The sequence below is a fragment of the Nansenia antarctica genome, assembly GCF_963989245.1.
Source record: "Nansenia antarctica genome assembly, chromosome: 3".
NCBI lineage: Eukaryota > Metazoa > Chordata > Actinopteri > Argentiniformes > Microstomatidae > Nansenia > Nansenia antarctica.
Window position 1 is genome coordinate 716,518 of NC_137688.1, and position 12,404 is coordinate 728,921.

Below are 12,404 nucleotides of genomic sequence, written 5' to 3' on the forward strand. Positions count from 1 at the left end.
TCGAATAAGTAACTTTAATCAGATTACTGATTTGGAAATAGTATCGCGATAGAATAGTCGTTACTGGGAAAAGTAATCAGATTAGAGTATCGCGATACTTAGTATCGCGTTACCGGCATCACTGGTCATAACATAACACTGAGTGATCAGGGATCATTATAATAATAACCTGCAGGACTCTGTTCATGAGAGGACCTTTACTGCTTAAAATGATATGACGAAAAAGTGTGTGTGCGTGTGTGTGTGTGTGTGTGTGCGTGCGTGTGTGTTGTTGGAACTGGGCTTTGCGAGTGTGTGTGTGAATCTGCTCTGTTGTAGACTATGGTGAAGCATAGGGTTAGGGCACTGAGATTCCTGTTAGAAACATCGCTTAAGTCCTGTTAGAAACATCGCTTAAGTCCTGTTTGTTTTCTGTTCTTTTTTTACATAAAAAAACAACAACTTACAAATTGAAAAGAAACCTAAACCTAAGTCCTTTCAGAAGAGGAGACTATTCTACCGTCGTTAAAAGATGTTTCAACTGGAGCGCAGCGGGAGTGTGGCACGCCTGAGCACTGCACAGTCCAGATGTCACGGTTCTGCAGCCGCATGGTGGCGCAGCCGCATGGCGCATGGTGACTCAGCAGGACACACACGGACGCCACGGGCACACACACCACTCACAACACGTTCAGAGGCTCTCACAGGTAGGTGTGTGTGTGCGTGTGTGTGTGTGTGAGTGTGTGTGTGTGTGTCTGTGTGTGAGTGTGTGTGTGTGTGTGTGTGTGTGTGTGAGTGCGTGGGTGTGTGTGTGTGTGTGTGTGTGTGAGTGTGTGTGTGTGAGTGTGTGTGTGTGTGAGTGTGTGTGTGTGTGTGTATGTGACTGTGTGTGTGTGTGTGTGTGTGTGTGTGTGTGTGTGTATGTGTGTATGTGTGTGTGTGTGTGTGTGTGTGTGTGTGAGTGTGTGTGTGTGTGTGTGTGTGTGTGGTCCTCTGACTGTAATAAGCTCTGAACGTCATTCCACCACCAGCTCCAGTGGCCTCTAAGTTGCCATGGTGACCAGGATGTGTATGTGGGGGGGGCTGTCTGGCTGCTGAATCAGTCAGTAATAAATAGTAATAAATACTCAGGGGGGGAGAGAGAGTCTGTCTGAGTCTGAGCGCGCTCCACGACCCCTGGATGACCCCTGGATGACCCCCGGATGACCCCTGGATGCGGTGGATCTCTCCTCCCCTCCCCTCCCCTCCCTCCCTCCCTCCCTCCGCCTGCGGTTGCCGTGGTGACGGTTGTCAGGTCTAGTCGATGCGGTTTCCGCAGATGGTGAAGCGGTCGATCTCTAGCAGGTCCTTCTTGGGCGTGCGGTGTTTAAGCCCCTCCCCCCCGCCGCCTCCCCCTCCCTCCGCCCCTCCTCCTCCTCCCCCGGTCGCCACGGCGATGTCCTTGTCCATTTCCTCCCCGTCGGGCGTGGTCAGGAAGGTGTCCGAGGGGCTGCAGGGCAGCGTGGAGGAGGAGGAGGGGGGGGCGGGGCCCTGGGGAGGGGGGAGGGGCTGGGAGGTGATGGACCCCGCCCCCCCCGAAGACACGCCCCCTTTGTTGTTGTCCGCTACGGGGTCACCTGGGGGGGGGGAGGGAGGGGGGTTAGCAACTGTTACCGTGGAGGTGGTATTATAGCAACCTAGATGTTCTACAACACTGGAGGAGGAGGAAGAGGAGGAGGAGGAGGAGAGGGAGAGGAGGAGGAGGAGGAGGAAGAGAGGGAGAGGAGGAGGGAGAGGGAGGAGGAGGAGGAGGAGAGGGAGAGGAGGAGGGAGAGGAGAAGAGAGGAGGAGAGGAGAGAGGAGAGGGAGAGGAGGAGGAGAGGGAGAGGGAGGAGGAGGAGAGGGACAGGGAGAGGGAGGAGGAGGAGGAGGGAGAGGGAGGAGGAGGAGGAGGAGGAGGAGAGGGAGAGGAGGAGGAGAAGGAGGAGCGAGAGGAGAGAAGAGGAGCGAGAGGAGGAGGAGAGGGAGAGGAGGAGGGGGAGGGAGAGGGAGGAGGAGGAGGGAGAGGGAGAGGGAGGAGGAGGAGGAGGAGAGGGAGGAGGAGAAGGAGAAGGAGGAGCGAGAGGAGAGAAGAGGAGCGAGAGGAGAGGGAGAGAAGGAGAGGGAGAGGAGGAGGGGGAGAGGGAGGAGGAGGAGGAGAGGGAGAGGGAGGAGGAGAGGGAGAGGAGGAGGGAGAGGGAGGAGGAGGAGGAGGAGAGGGAGAGGGAGGAGGAGGAGAGGGAGGAGGAGGAGGAGGAGAAGGAGAGGAGGAGGGAGAGGGAGGAGGAGGAGGAGGAGAGGGAGAGGGAGGAGGAGGAGAGGGAGAGGGAGGAGGAGGAGGAGGAGGAGAGGGAGAGGAGGAGAGGGAGGAGGAGGAGGAGAGGGAGAGGGAGGGAGAGGGAGGAGGAGGAGAGGAGAGGGAGAGGAGAGGGAGAGGGAGAGGGAGGAGGAGGAGAGGGAGAGGGAGGAGGAGGAGAGGGAGAGGGAGGAGGAGGAGGAGAGGGAGAGTGAGAGGGAGGAGGAGAAGGGAGAGGGAGGAGGAGGAGGAGAGGGAGAGGGAGGAGGAGGAGGGAGAGGGAGAGGGAGGAGGGAGAGGGAGGGGGAGGAGGAGGAGGGAGAGGGAGAGGGAGAGAAGCGCAAAGGCAGAGGGAGGGAGGCAGGGAGGAGGAGAGAGACAGACAGGTCACCCCCAACACTAGAGAGAGAGAGAGGCAGGGAGGGAGGGAGGGAGGTGAAGAGAGAAACAGAGAGGAGGAAGAGGAGGAGGAGGAAGGTAGGGGAATAAGCAGTATGAAGGATGGAGAGAGCAGGAACAGCAGACAGGAATGAAGGGATGGACAGGAGCCTTCGGCTAGCGGATAGGTGTGTGTGTGTGTGTGTGTACCTGGCGTCGTGGCGGTGTGTGTGTGTGTGTGTGTGTACCTGGCGTCGGAGCGGTGTGTGTGTGTGTGTGTGTGTGTGTGTGTGTACCTGGCGTCGGAGCAGTGTGTGTGTGTGTGTGTGTGTGTGTAGTGTACCTGGCGTGGGGGCAGTGTGTGTGTGTGTGTGTGTGTGTGTGTGTACCTGGCGTCGGAGCAGTGTGTGTGTGTGTGTGTGTGTGTGTGTGTGTACCTGGCGTCGGAGCGGTGTGTGTGTGTGTGTGTGTCTGTGTGTGTGTACCTGGCGTCGTGGCGGTGTGTGTGTGTGTGTGTGTACCTGGCGTCGGAGCAGTGTGTGTGTGTGTGTGTGTGTGTACCTGGCGTCGGAGCAGTGTGTGTGTGTGTGTGTGTGTGTGTGTAGTGTACCTGGCGTGGGGGCGGTGTGTGTGTGTGTGTGTGTGTGTAGTGTACCTGGCGTGGGGGCGGTGTGTGTGTGTGTGTGTGTGTGTGTGTAGTGTACCTGGCGTCGGAGCGGTGTGTGTGTGTGTGTGTGTGTGTAGTGTACCTGGCGTGGGGGCGGTGTGTGTGTGTGTGTGTCTGTGGCTCCGGGAGGAGGAGGCGCGGCTGTGGGCCACGGAGGGAGGCTCCTGGAACAGCTTCTCCTCCATCTGCGCCTCCTTCACGAACACGCAGGAGCAGCCCAGCAGCACGATGCTGTTCAACACCTTCAGAGTCACCATGCTGACACACACACACACACACACACACACACACACACACACACACACACAGTTAATGTAGACACATGATATCCCAACAACAAGATATTGTTCAACATCAGACTGATCATTATAGACAGACAGGCAGGCAGGCAGGAAGAGAGAGAGGCAGACAGACAGTAAGAGAGAGAGACAGACAGACAGACAGACAGACAGGCAGACAGACAGGCAGACAGACAGTCTTACCCCAGGTAGAACAGACAGACAGACAGACAGGCAGACAGGCAGGCAGACAGGCAGACAGACAGACAGACAGGCAGACAGACAGACAGACAGGCAGACAGGCAGACAGGCAGACAGACAGTCTTACCCCAGGTAGAACAGACAGACAGACAGACAGACAGGCAGACAGACAGACAGACAGTCTTACCCCAGGTAAAACAGACAGACAGACAGTCTTACCCCAGGTAGAACAGACAGACAGACAGTCTTACCCCAGGTAGAACAGACAGACAGACAGACAGGCAGACAGACAGACAGACAGTCTTACCCCAGGTAGAACAGACAGACAGGCAGGCAGACAGACAGACAGACAGACAGTCTTACCCCAGGTAGAACAGACAGACAGACAGACAGACAGGCAGACAGGCAGGCAGACAGGCAGGCAGACAGACAGACAGACAGGCAGACAGGCAGACAGGCAGACAGACAGACAGACAGTCTTACCCCAGGTAGAACAGACAGACAGACAGACAGACAGACAGGCAGACAGACAGACAGGCAGACAGACAGACAGACAGTCTTACCCCAGGTAGAACAGACAGACAGACAGACAGTCTTACCCCAGGTAGAACAGACAGACAGACAGACAGACAGACAGGCAGACAGACAGACAGACAGACAGTCTTACCCCAGGTAGAACAGACAGACAGACAGACAGACAGACAGACAGACAGACAGACAGACAGACAGACAGACAGACAGACAGTCTTACCCCAGGTAGAACAGACAGACAGACAGACAGACAGACAGACAGGCAGGCAGACAGACAGACAGTCTTACCCCAGGTAGAACAGACAGACAGACAGACAGACAGTCTTACCCCAGGTAGAACAGACAGACAGACAGACAGACAGACAGTCTTACCCCAGGTAGAACAGACAGACAGACAGACAGACAGTCTTACCCCAGGTAGAACAGACAGACAGACAGACAGACAGACAGTCTTACCCCAGGTAGAACAGACAGACAGACAGACAGACAGACAGTCTTACCCCAGGTAGAACAGACAGGCAGACAGACAGACAGACAGTCTTACCCCAGGTAGAACAGACAGGCAGACAGACAGACAGACAGTCTTACCCCAGGTAGAACAGACAGACAGACAGACAGACAGACAGACAGGCAGACAGACAGACAGACAGACAGACAGACAGACAGTCTTACCCCAGGTAGAACAGACAGACAGACAGACAGTCTTACCCCAGGTAGAACAGACAGACAGACAGACAGACAGACAGACAGTCTTACCCCAGGTAGAACAGACAGGCAGACAGACAGACAGACAGACAGTCTTACCCCAGGTAGAACAGACAGACAGACAGACAGACAGACAGGCAGACAGACAGACAGACAGTCTTACCCCAGGTAGAACAGACAGACAGACAGACAGACAGACAGACAGACAGTCTTACCCCAGGTAGAACAGACAGACAGACAGACAGACAGTCTTACCCCAGGTAGAACAGACAGACAGACAGACAGACAGACAGTCTTACCCCAGGTAGAACAGACAGACAGACAGACAGACAGACAGTCTTACCCCAGGTAGAACAGCAGCACACACATGAAGGAGAGAGAACCCTGGATCTTCACTGAGCTGGTCACCACTCTGATCAGCTGACACACACAAACACACACATCATTAATATAACACACACACACACACACATCATTAATATAACACACACACCAGTGGCGGCTGGTGCCCAAAATTTTGGGTGGGGCACAGCAGTGTGGCGGGGGGGTCCTCTTTCGCGCGCGCAGCGCGCGCGAATTTTTATTCGCGTGCACGAATTTTTTCCGCGTGCACGCGCATAAAACACGCACTGGCATTACAACCACTGTATAATTTCAACTTTCACCCTTAAAATGACCGTGTGGGCCATGGAGAAGTTACCCTGTCAACTACAGACACTGAGGTGGAAGAGTGACCGGTCTATGGACGTCGGTACGGTCCAATACCCAGTGTCAGACAAGGAGGAAGTCTAGTCAACAAGGCTAGTACAGGCCTCACAGCTACACTCAGGTTAATAAAGGTAGCAGATGAATATGTGTACTATGTGTCTGTGTGACATGGCTACATCAATGAGCAGAGATGAATGCTGCAGTCAGTAGTACAGTAACTATCTATTTCATAGACACATGATGGATGATGATGGAGAGTGATGGTGGTCAACACATCACAGCAGGTCAACACATTCAATGATGTATCACAACCAGACCATGTCAGAAACACAACCAGACCATGTCAGAAACACAACCAGACCATGTCAGAAACACAACCAGACCATGTCAGAAACACAACAATGCATTAGCTGAGTTAAAGAAAACCAACTCTTACCTTTGATGACAGAACATGAGCCGTGTTTACCCGTACCTCCGCCTTGCCCCGCGCATATTGCTATGAATAATTCGAAGATAGGTGCTTGCACGTTAGGTGCAAGGCTGCTTGGTTAACCCATTAGCGGGAACATTATTAGTTGCACAAAATAGGCTGATTTAATTGACCATGAACATCAGAGACAGACATTACGAATCTTCATTTAAAATACTCCGGAAGCCCGAAGTCCGGAAAACCGGAAGTCGGGAGTCCTCAGCATAATGCATTGTCTGCAATACAACCGGAGATTTCTTGGCCAGGGCGCACAAATGTGCGTCCCGTCCAAGAAATAGAGACAGCCAATTGGAGCGCTGCTACAGCTCACGTGTAAGCCAAAAGTATTCGTCCTGCCATAGACTTGCATTGACACGGCGCCCCGCGTGCTCTCCCTATGTATTTTAACAGTGAGTTTTACACACACACACACACACACACACACACACACACAGATAAAAATGTTTATTGTATTGGAGGATTTTTAATGAATGCTGATAGGCGCCGACAGAATATCAGCCGCATTTTGTGAATAAACAATGTTTATTTAAAAAAAAAACGTTTACAAATCGCAACCAGGAAGTGAAGGTGGGGGCGGCGCCCCAGCGCCCTCTATCGGCCAGCCGCCACTGACACACACACAAACACACACATCATTAATATAACACACACACACACATCATTAATATAACACAAACACACACATCATTAATATAACACACACACACACACACACACAGTCTTATGATGAATATGTGACACGTTCTAATGCTTTGTTCTGCATGTCGGCAACCAATCAAAATGTTCAGACTTTTCTTTTGAAACACAGAATCACAACACAAACTCTCTAGTCAAGCCAAACCCTAACCCCACTGCTACCTAGTTAACTAGAACACTACTTTACATTGTTACCTAGTTAACTACAACACTACTTTACATTGTTAGCTAGTTAACTAGAACACTACTTTACATTGTTACCTAGTTAACTACAACACTACTTTACATTGTTACCTAGTTAACTACAACACTACTTTACATTGTTACCTAGTTAACTACAACACTACTTTACATTGTTAGCTAGTTAACTAGAACACTACTTTACATTGTTACCTAGTTAACTACAATACTACTTTACATTGTTACCTAGTTAACTACAACACTACTTTACATTGTTACCTAGTTAACTACAACACTACTTTACATTGTTACCTAGTTAACGAGAACACTACTTTACATTGTTACCTAGTTAACTAGAACACTACTTTACACTGTTACCTAGTTAACTACAACACTACTTTACATTGTTACCTAGTTAACTACAACACTACTTTACATTGTTACCTAGTTAACTAGAACACTACTTTACATTGTTACCTAGTTAACTAGAACACTACTTTACATTGTTACCTAGTTAACTACAACACTACTTTACATTGTGACCTAGTTAACTAGAACACTACTTTACATTGTTACCTAGTTAACTAGAACACTACTTTACACTGTTACCTAGTTAACTACAACACTACTTTACATTGTTACCTAGTTAACTACAACACTACTTTATATTGTTACCTAGTTAACTAGAACACTACTTTACATTGTTACCTAGTTAACTACAACACTACTTTACATTGTTACCTAGTTAACTACAACACTACTTTACATTGTTAGCAGGCTCACACAACAAGCTGTGTTACGGCCAAGCTCCACCTGCTGCGTTGCGTCAACTCGCCATCGGCGTTGCGTCAACTTCCCGTTGTCCAAGCTCCACCTACTGCGTTGCGTCACCGTCAACGTTCTACTCTAGCTCCACTGTCATTTTTTGTATACGGGAATAATTTCACCCTTGACTGCAATATGTCCACAACAATAACAACATCATACAGAACATTTTCCAATCAGGGTAATATTTTATCTACATATTCCCAAATAGATAGTTGCTAGTTCAGTAGATGTTCAACTAACTGTCAACAACATTTCAACTAACTAACCACTAATCCTAAACCTTGCCCTAACCTTAAATCTAACCCGATCCTTAACCATAAATCTAGTTACATATCAACAGAGTTGCAGTTGATAGTTTGAGCAGCTGTGGATCATCTATAAGGGAATAAAGTGTGACCCCAGTCAAGTATGAATTGTCATACTGTCATATGCTCCACCGAGCGCGAGGAGCCCGCTACAAGCCTGGCTACAAGCATTTTCAATCTGGTATTATCTCTATTAACCGCTGTGGTGATTTAACAGCTGATAAAAAAAATATAATATATATATCATAATATCAAGTGCACTACAAACAGAGCAAAACAATAAAACAACACCAGAAAACAACCAATAGGCTATACAATTATAACCAACAACTACAATTGTAAATATACAATTGGTCTCATTGTGACGTCTGCGTCCACCGTAAAAAATCTAACTTTTTTGAATGTTTACTTTTGACGCAGCCATCGGACGCAACGCAACGCTGACGCAACGCAGCAAGTGGAGCACCTTTCATTGATTACAATGCATTTGATCCCAATTCCGGACGCAACGCACATTTGACGCAACGCTCGATGGCCATGGTGGAGCTTGGCCGTTAGTTGACTAGCGATGTGTCATTGATTATCAACAACGCGAAATGTGTTCACATGTTTTGAAAGGAAAGTCAGATCATTACATCAGATTCCGACATGAAAAGCATTAGAACGTGACACATATGATACACATCACATAGAGGGGTGCTCTTATACATGTTATCAGGGTTCCCACACCTTCTGAAACATCAGATTCAAGCACCTTTCAAGGACTTTCAAGACTCAATTCCCTCAAATTCAAGGACCCAACACGTCATAGTTTGAGACAGATCTAGATGAGAGTTTATATAATAGGAACTATCCGCTTACAGACAACAATTTGAATGTAGAGGCTTGAATGTGTAGAACACTAGATGGTCTCTTGCCTTCTCTACCACAGCACAGCAAAACAATATATTGTGTGAAATATAAAGTAAAGTTAAGCAATACAGAGTTGACGAAGTTAAACATTTTTGAATATATAGTTTTTTTGAGAGAGAGAGAGAGACGGGGTGATTCAAGCACTTTCAATGACTATTTATATTCAAAAACTTTTAAGATTTTTTTTTCTCAAATTCACAAACTTTCAAGGATTTCAAAGACCCGTGGAAACCCTGTACATCAGATAGAGAGAGAGTGTGTGTGAGTGTGTGTGTGTGTGTGTGTGTGTGTGTGTGTGTGTGTGTGTGCTCACCAGCAGAGCCAGGGGCAGGGGAATGAAGCCCATCCTCCTGGAGACAGAGTCACTGTAGTCTGTATACGCCTGGAACCAATATCAACCAATCAATCAATCAATCGTCTTTATCACGTGTGTATATGTGTGTGTGTGTGTGTGTGTGTGTGTGTGTGTGTGTGTGTGACTCACATTTTTCTGCCGGCTGCTGACCAGGTCGAAAGCCAGGCTCGCCCGATACTCCCCATACACCTGAGAGAGGGAGGGGGGAGGGGGGGGGAGAGGGACAGACAGAGAGAGAGGCAAAGAGAGACAGAGAAAGAGAGAGGCAAAGAGAGACAGAGAGAGAGAGAGGCAGAGAGAGGCAGAGAGAGAGAGGCAGAGAGAGGCAGAGAGAGACAGAGAGAGGGGGGAGAGAGAGATAGAGAGAGGGGGAGGGAGAGAGAGACAGAGAGACAGAAAGAGGGAGAGGGAGAGGGAGAGAGAGAGAGGGGGAGGGAGAGAGAGACAGAGAGACAGAAAGAGGGAGAGGGAGAGGGAGAGAGAGAGTATTAACAATGAATGAGAGTAGAGGAATGTGGAGTGTGTGTGTGTGTGTGTGTGTGTGTGTGTGTGTTTGGGTGAGTCACCCCGGGGGACAGACAGGTTAATCCCATCCAGGGTCGGCTTCCCTCCGTAACCACGGTTACCACCCCTGAGGAACACCTAGTAACCACGGTTATCACCCCTGAGGAACACCTCTGTGCTTTGATAGACTTAACTGCTCTCTGAGAAGCCTTCTCACACACACACACACACACACACACACACACACACACACACACACACACATAGGCAGACAGACAGACACACACTCTTTCACACACACTCACACTCGCACACGCACACACACAGACACACACAGACACACACAGACACACACAGACACACACAGACACACACACACACACACATAGACAGACAGACAGACACACACTCTCTCACACACACTCACACTCACACTCACACACACACACACACACAAACACACAAACTCACACACACACACACACTCACGTCGGCTGTGATGTCGTTGAACTTGGTGATGAAGGCGTGCTTGACGACATCCACAGCAACTTCAGAGGCCATCACCATGACAACGTCAGGGAACAGCACCCACAGGTGGTCTGGAGCCAAAACACATGATCAATACATCACCAATACATCATCAATACATCACCAATACATCACCAATACATCATCAATACATCACCAATACATCATCAATACATCATCAATACATCATCAATACATCATCAATACATCACCAATACATCACCAATACATCATCAATACATCATCAATACATCATCAATACATCACCAATACATCATCAATACATCATCAATACATCATCAATACATCACCAATACATCACCAATACATCATCAATACATCATCAATACATCATCAATACATCACCAATACATCATCAATACATCATCAATACATCATCAATACATCACCAATACATCACCAATACATCATCAATAAATAGATAGATGGATGGATGGATGGATGGATGGATGGATAGAGAGGCAGACAGACAGATATTGAGTGACAGGTGAGTGACAGGTGAGTGACAGGAGAGTGACAAGTGAGTGACAGGAGAGTGACAGGAGAGTGACAGGTGAGTGACAGGTGAGTGACAGGTGAGTGACAGGTGAGTGACAGGTGAGTGACAGGTGAGTGACAGGTGAGTGACAGGTGAGTGACTAGGGTTGGGTACCGAAAATCGGTACCGGTAAGTACCGGTTACTTTACATTCGGTATGTACCCGTACCGAATCGCAAAGGAGATTTCGGTACCTCATTTCGGTACTTTTCTATCTCGCCCCCTGGTGTCCGGTGTCAACTGGTGACTCGTGACGTCACATCGCCTGTTACATTTCCACTCAGTGAAAGCAGCGAGTACGGAAGGATAACGAGAAGGTTGCTAATAGCAACTTCCGCTAGCGGGTTGGCGTAACGCGACGCTCGACTTATGGGTGCGTTCCGTAAACTCGTTCTGTAATTCTGATCACCACTCGTGGAATGCCTTCTGTCCAATCAAATGACTTGCTCCCCTTATGACGTCGGGCCCAGTGTGCGCTGCGACGCTCTCAGAGCGAGTTTACGAACGCAAGCCTTTGATTGGACAGTGCACTCCAGGATTCGACGCGTCTGTTGATGACGTAGTGCGGATGTGTGGCTGCGTCTCTGCGAGGTGGACAACATGATCGGGGATCTCCTGATATTCGGGTACTGTGTCAGATCATGTATATATCATGTAGATATATCCTTATCCTACTACTGTGTCTGAAAAATAAATCGTCATGTCATCATGGACCAGAGAGGGGGAGGGGAGTAGTAGTAGCTGAGCGGCAACAGAGTTTGGATTTTGACGAGGTGGAGGGCTCCAGTTCATCAGAGTTATATTTCCTCTTGGTCTTCTTGGTTCTGGGGGCTATGCAGGCCTCTTCACTAGATCCCTTTTCTAAGAATATTCTGATGTCCTTGAGGGGCTGCCGAACAAGTGTGTACTCGTATTCGACATCAGTACCAACGATAGGCACCCCCAGCTTAATGGAGTCCCCAAGGCTCAGGAGTTTTATTTTCATTTATTTTAATTTGAGTGTATATTTAACTAATATATATTGTGCCTCAGCAATAAAAAAGTGAAAAGCTGTTTAATGTTGTCGACCGTGTTATTATTATATATATATATATGTCATTTAAAAAAATCTAAAGTACCGAATTAAGTACCGTTTTGGTACCGGTACCGTTTTTAAAGTATCGGTTAGGTACCGGTACCGGATAAAACCCAAACGGTACCCAACCCTATGAGTGACAGGTGAGTGACAGGTGAGTGACAGGTGATTGACAGGTGAGTGACAGGTGAGTGACAGGTGAGTGACAGGTG

General features: G+C 48.7%; 1 protein-coding gene across 1 annotated transcript in view; it reads right to left on the reverse strand.

Moving 5' to 3' along the window:
- Positions 1-1,275: 1,275 nt before the first annotated feature.
- Positions 1,276-12,404, reverse strand: part of tapt1b (transmembrane anterior posterior transformation 1b) — a gene marked incomplete at its 3' end in the record, with an annotated part of 12,297 nt that continues 1,168 nt past the window's right edge. The window contains exons 4-9 of the mRNA XM_080526640.1: positions 10,521-10,630; positions 9,657-9,716; positions 9,486-9,554; positions 5,397-5,473; positions 3,421-3,596; positions 1,276-1,595 (exon numbers count right to left, since the gene is read on the reverse strand). Coding sequence (XP_080382766.1) covers positions 1,276-1,595; positions 3,421-3,596; positions 5,397-5,473; positions 9,486-9,554; positions 9,657-9,716; positions 10,521-10,630 — 812 coding nt within the window. The remainder of the gene's footprint in view (positions 1,596-3,420; positions 3,597-5,396; positions 5,474-9,485; positions 9,555-9,656; positions 9,717-10,520; positions 10,631-12,404) is intronic.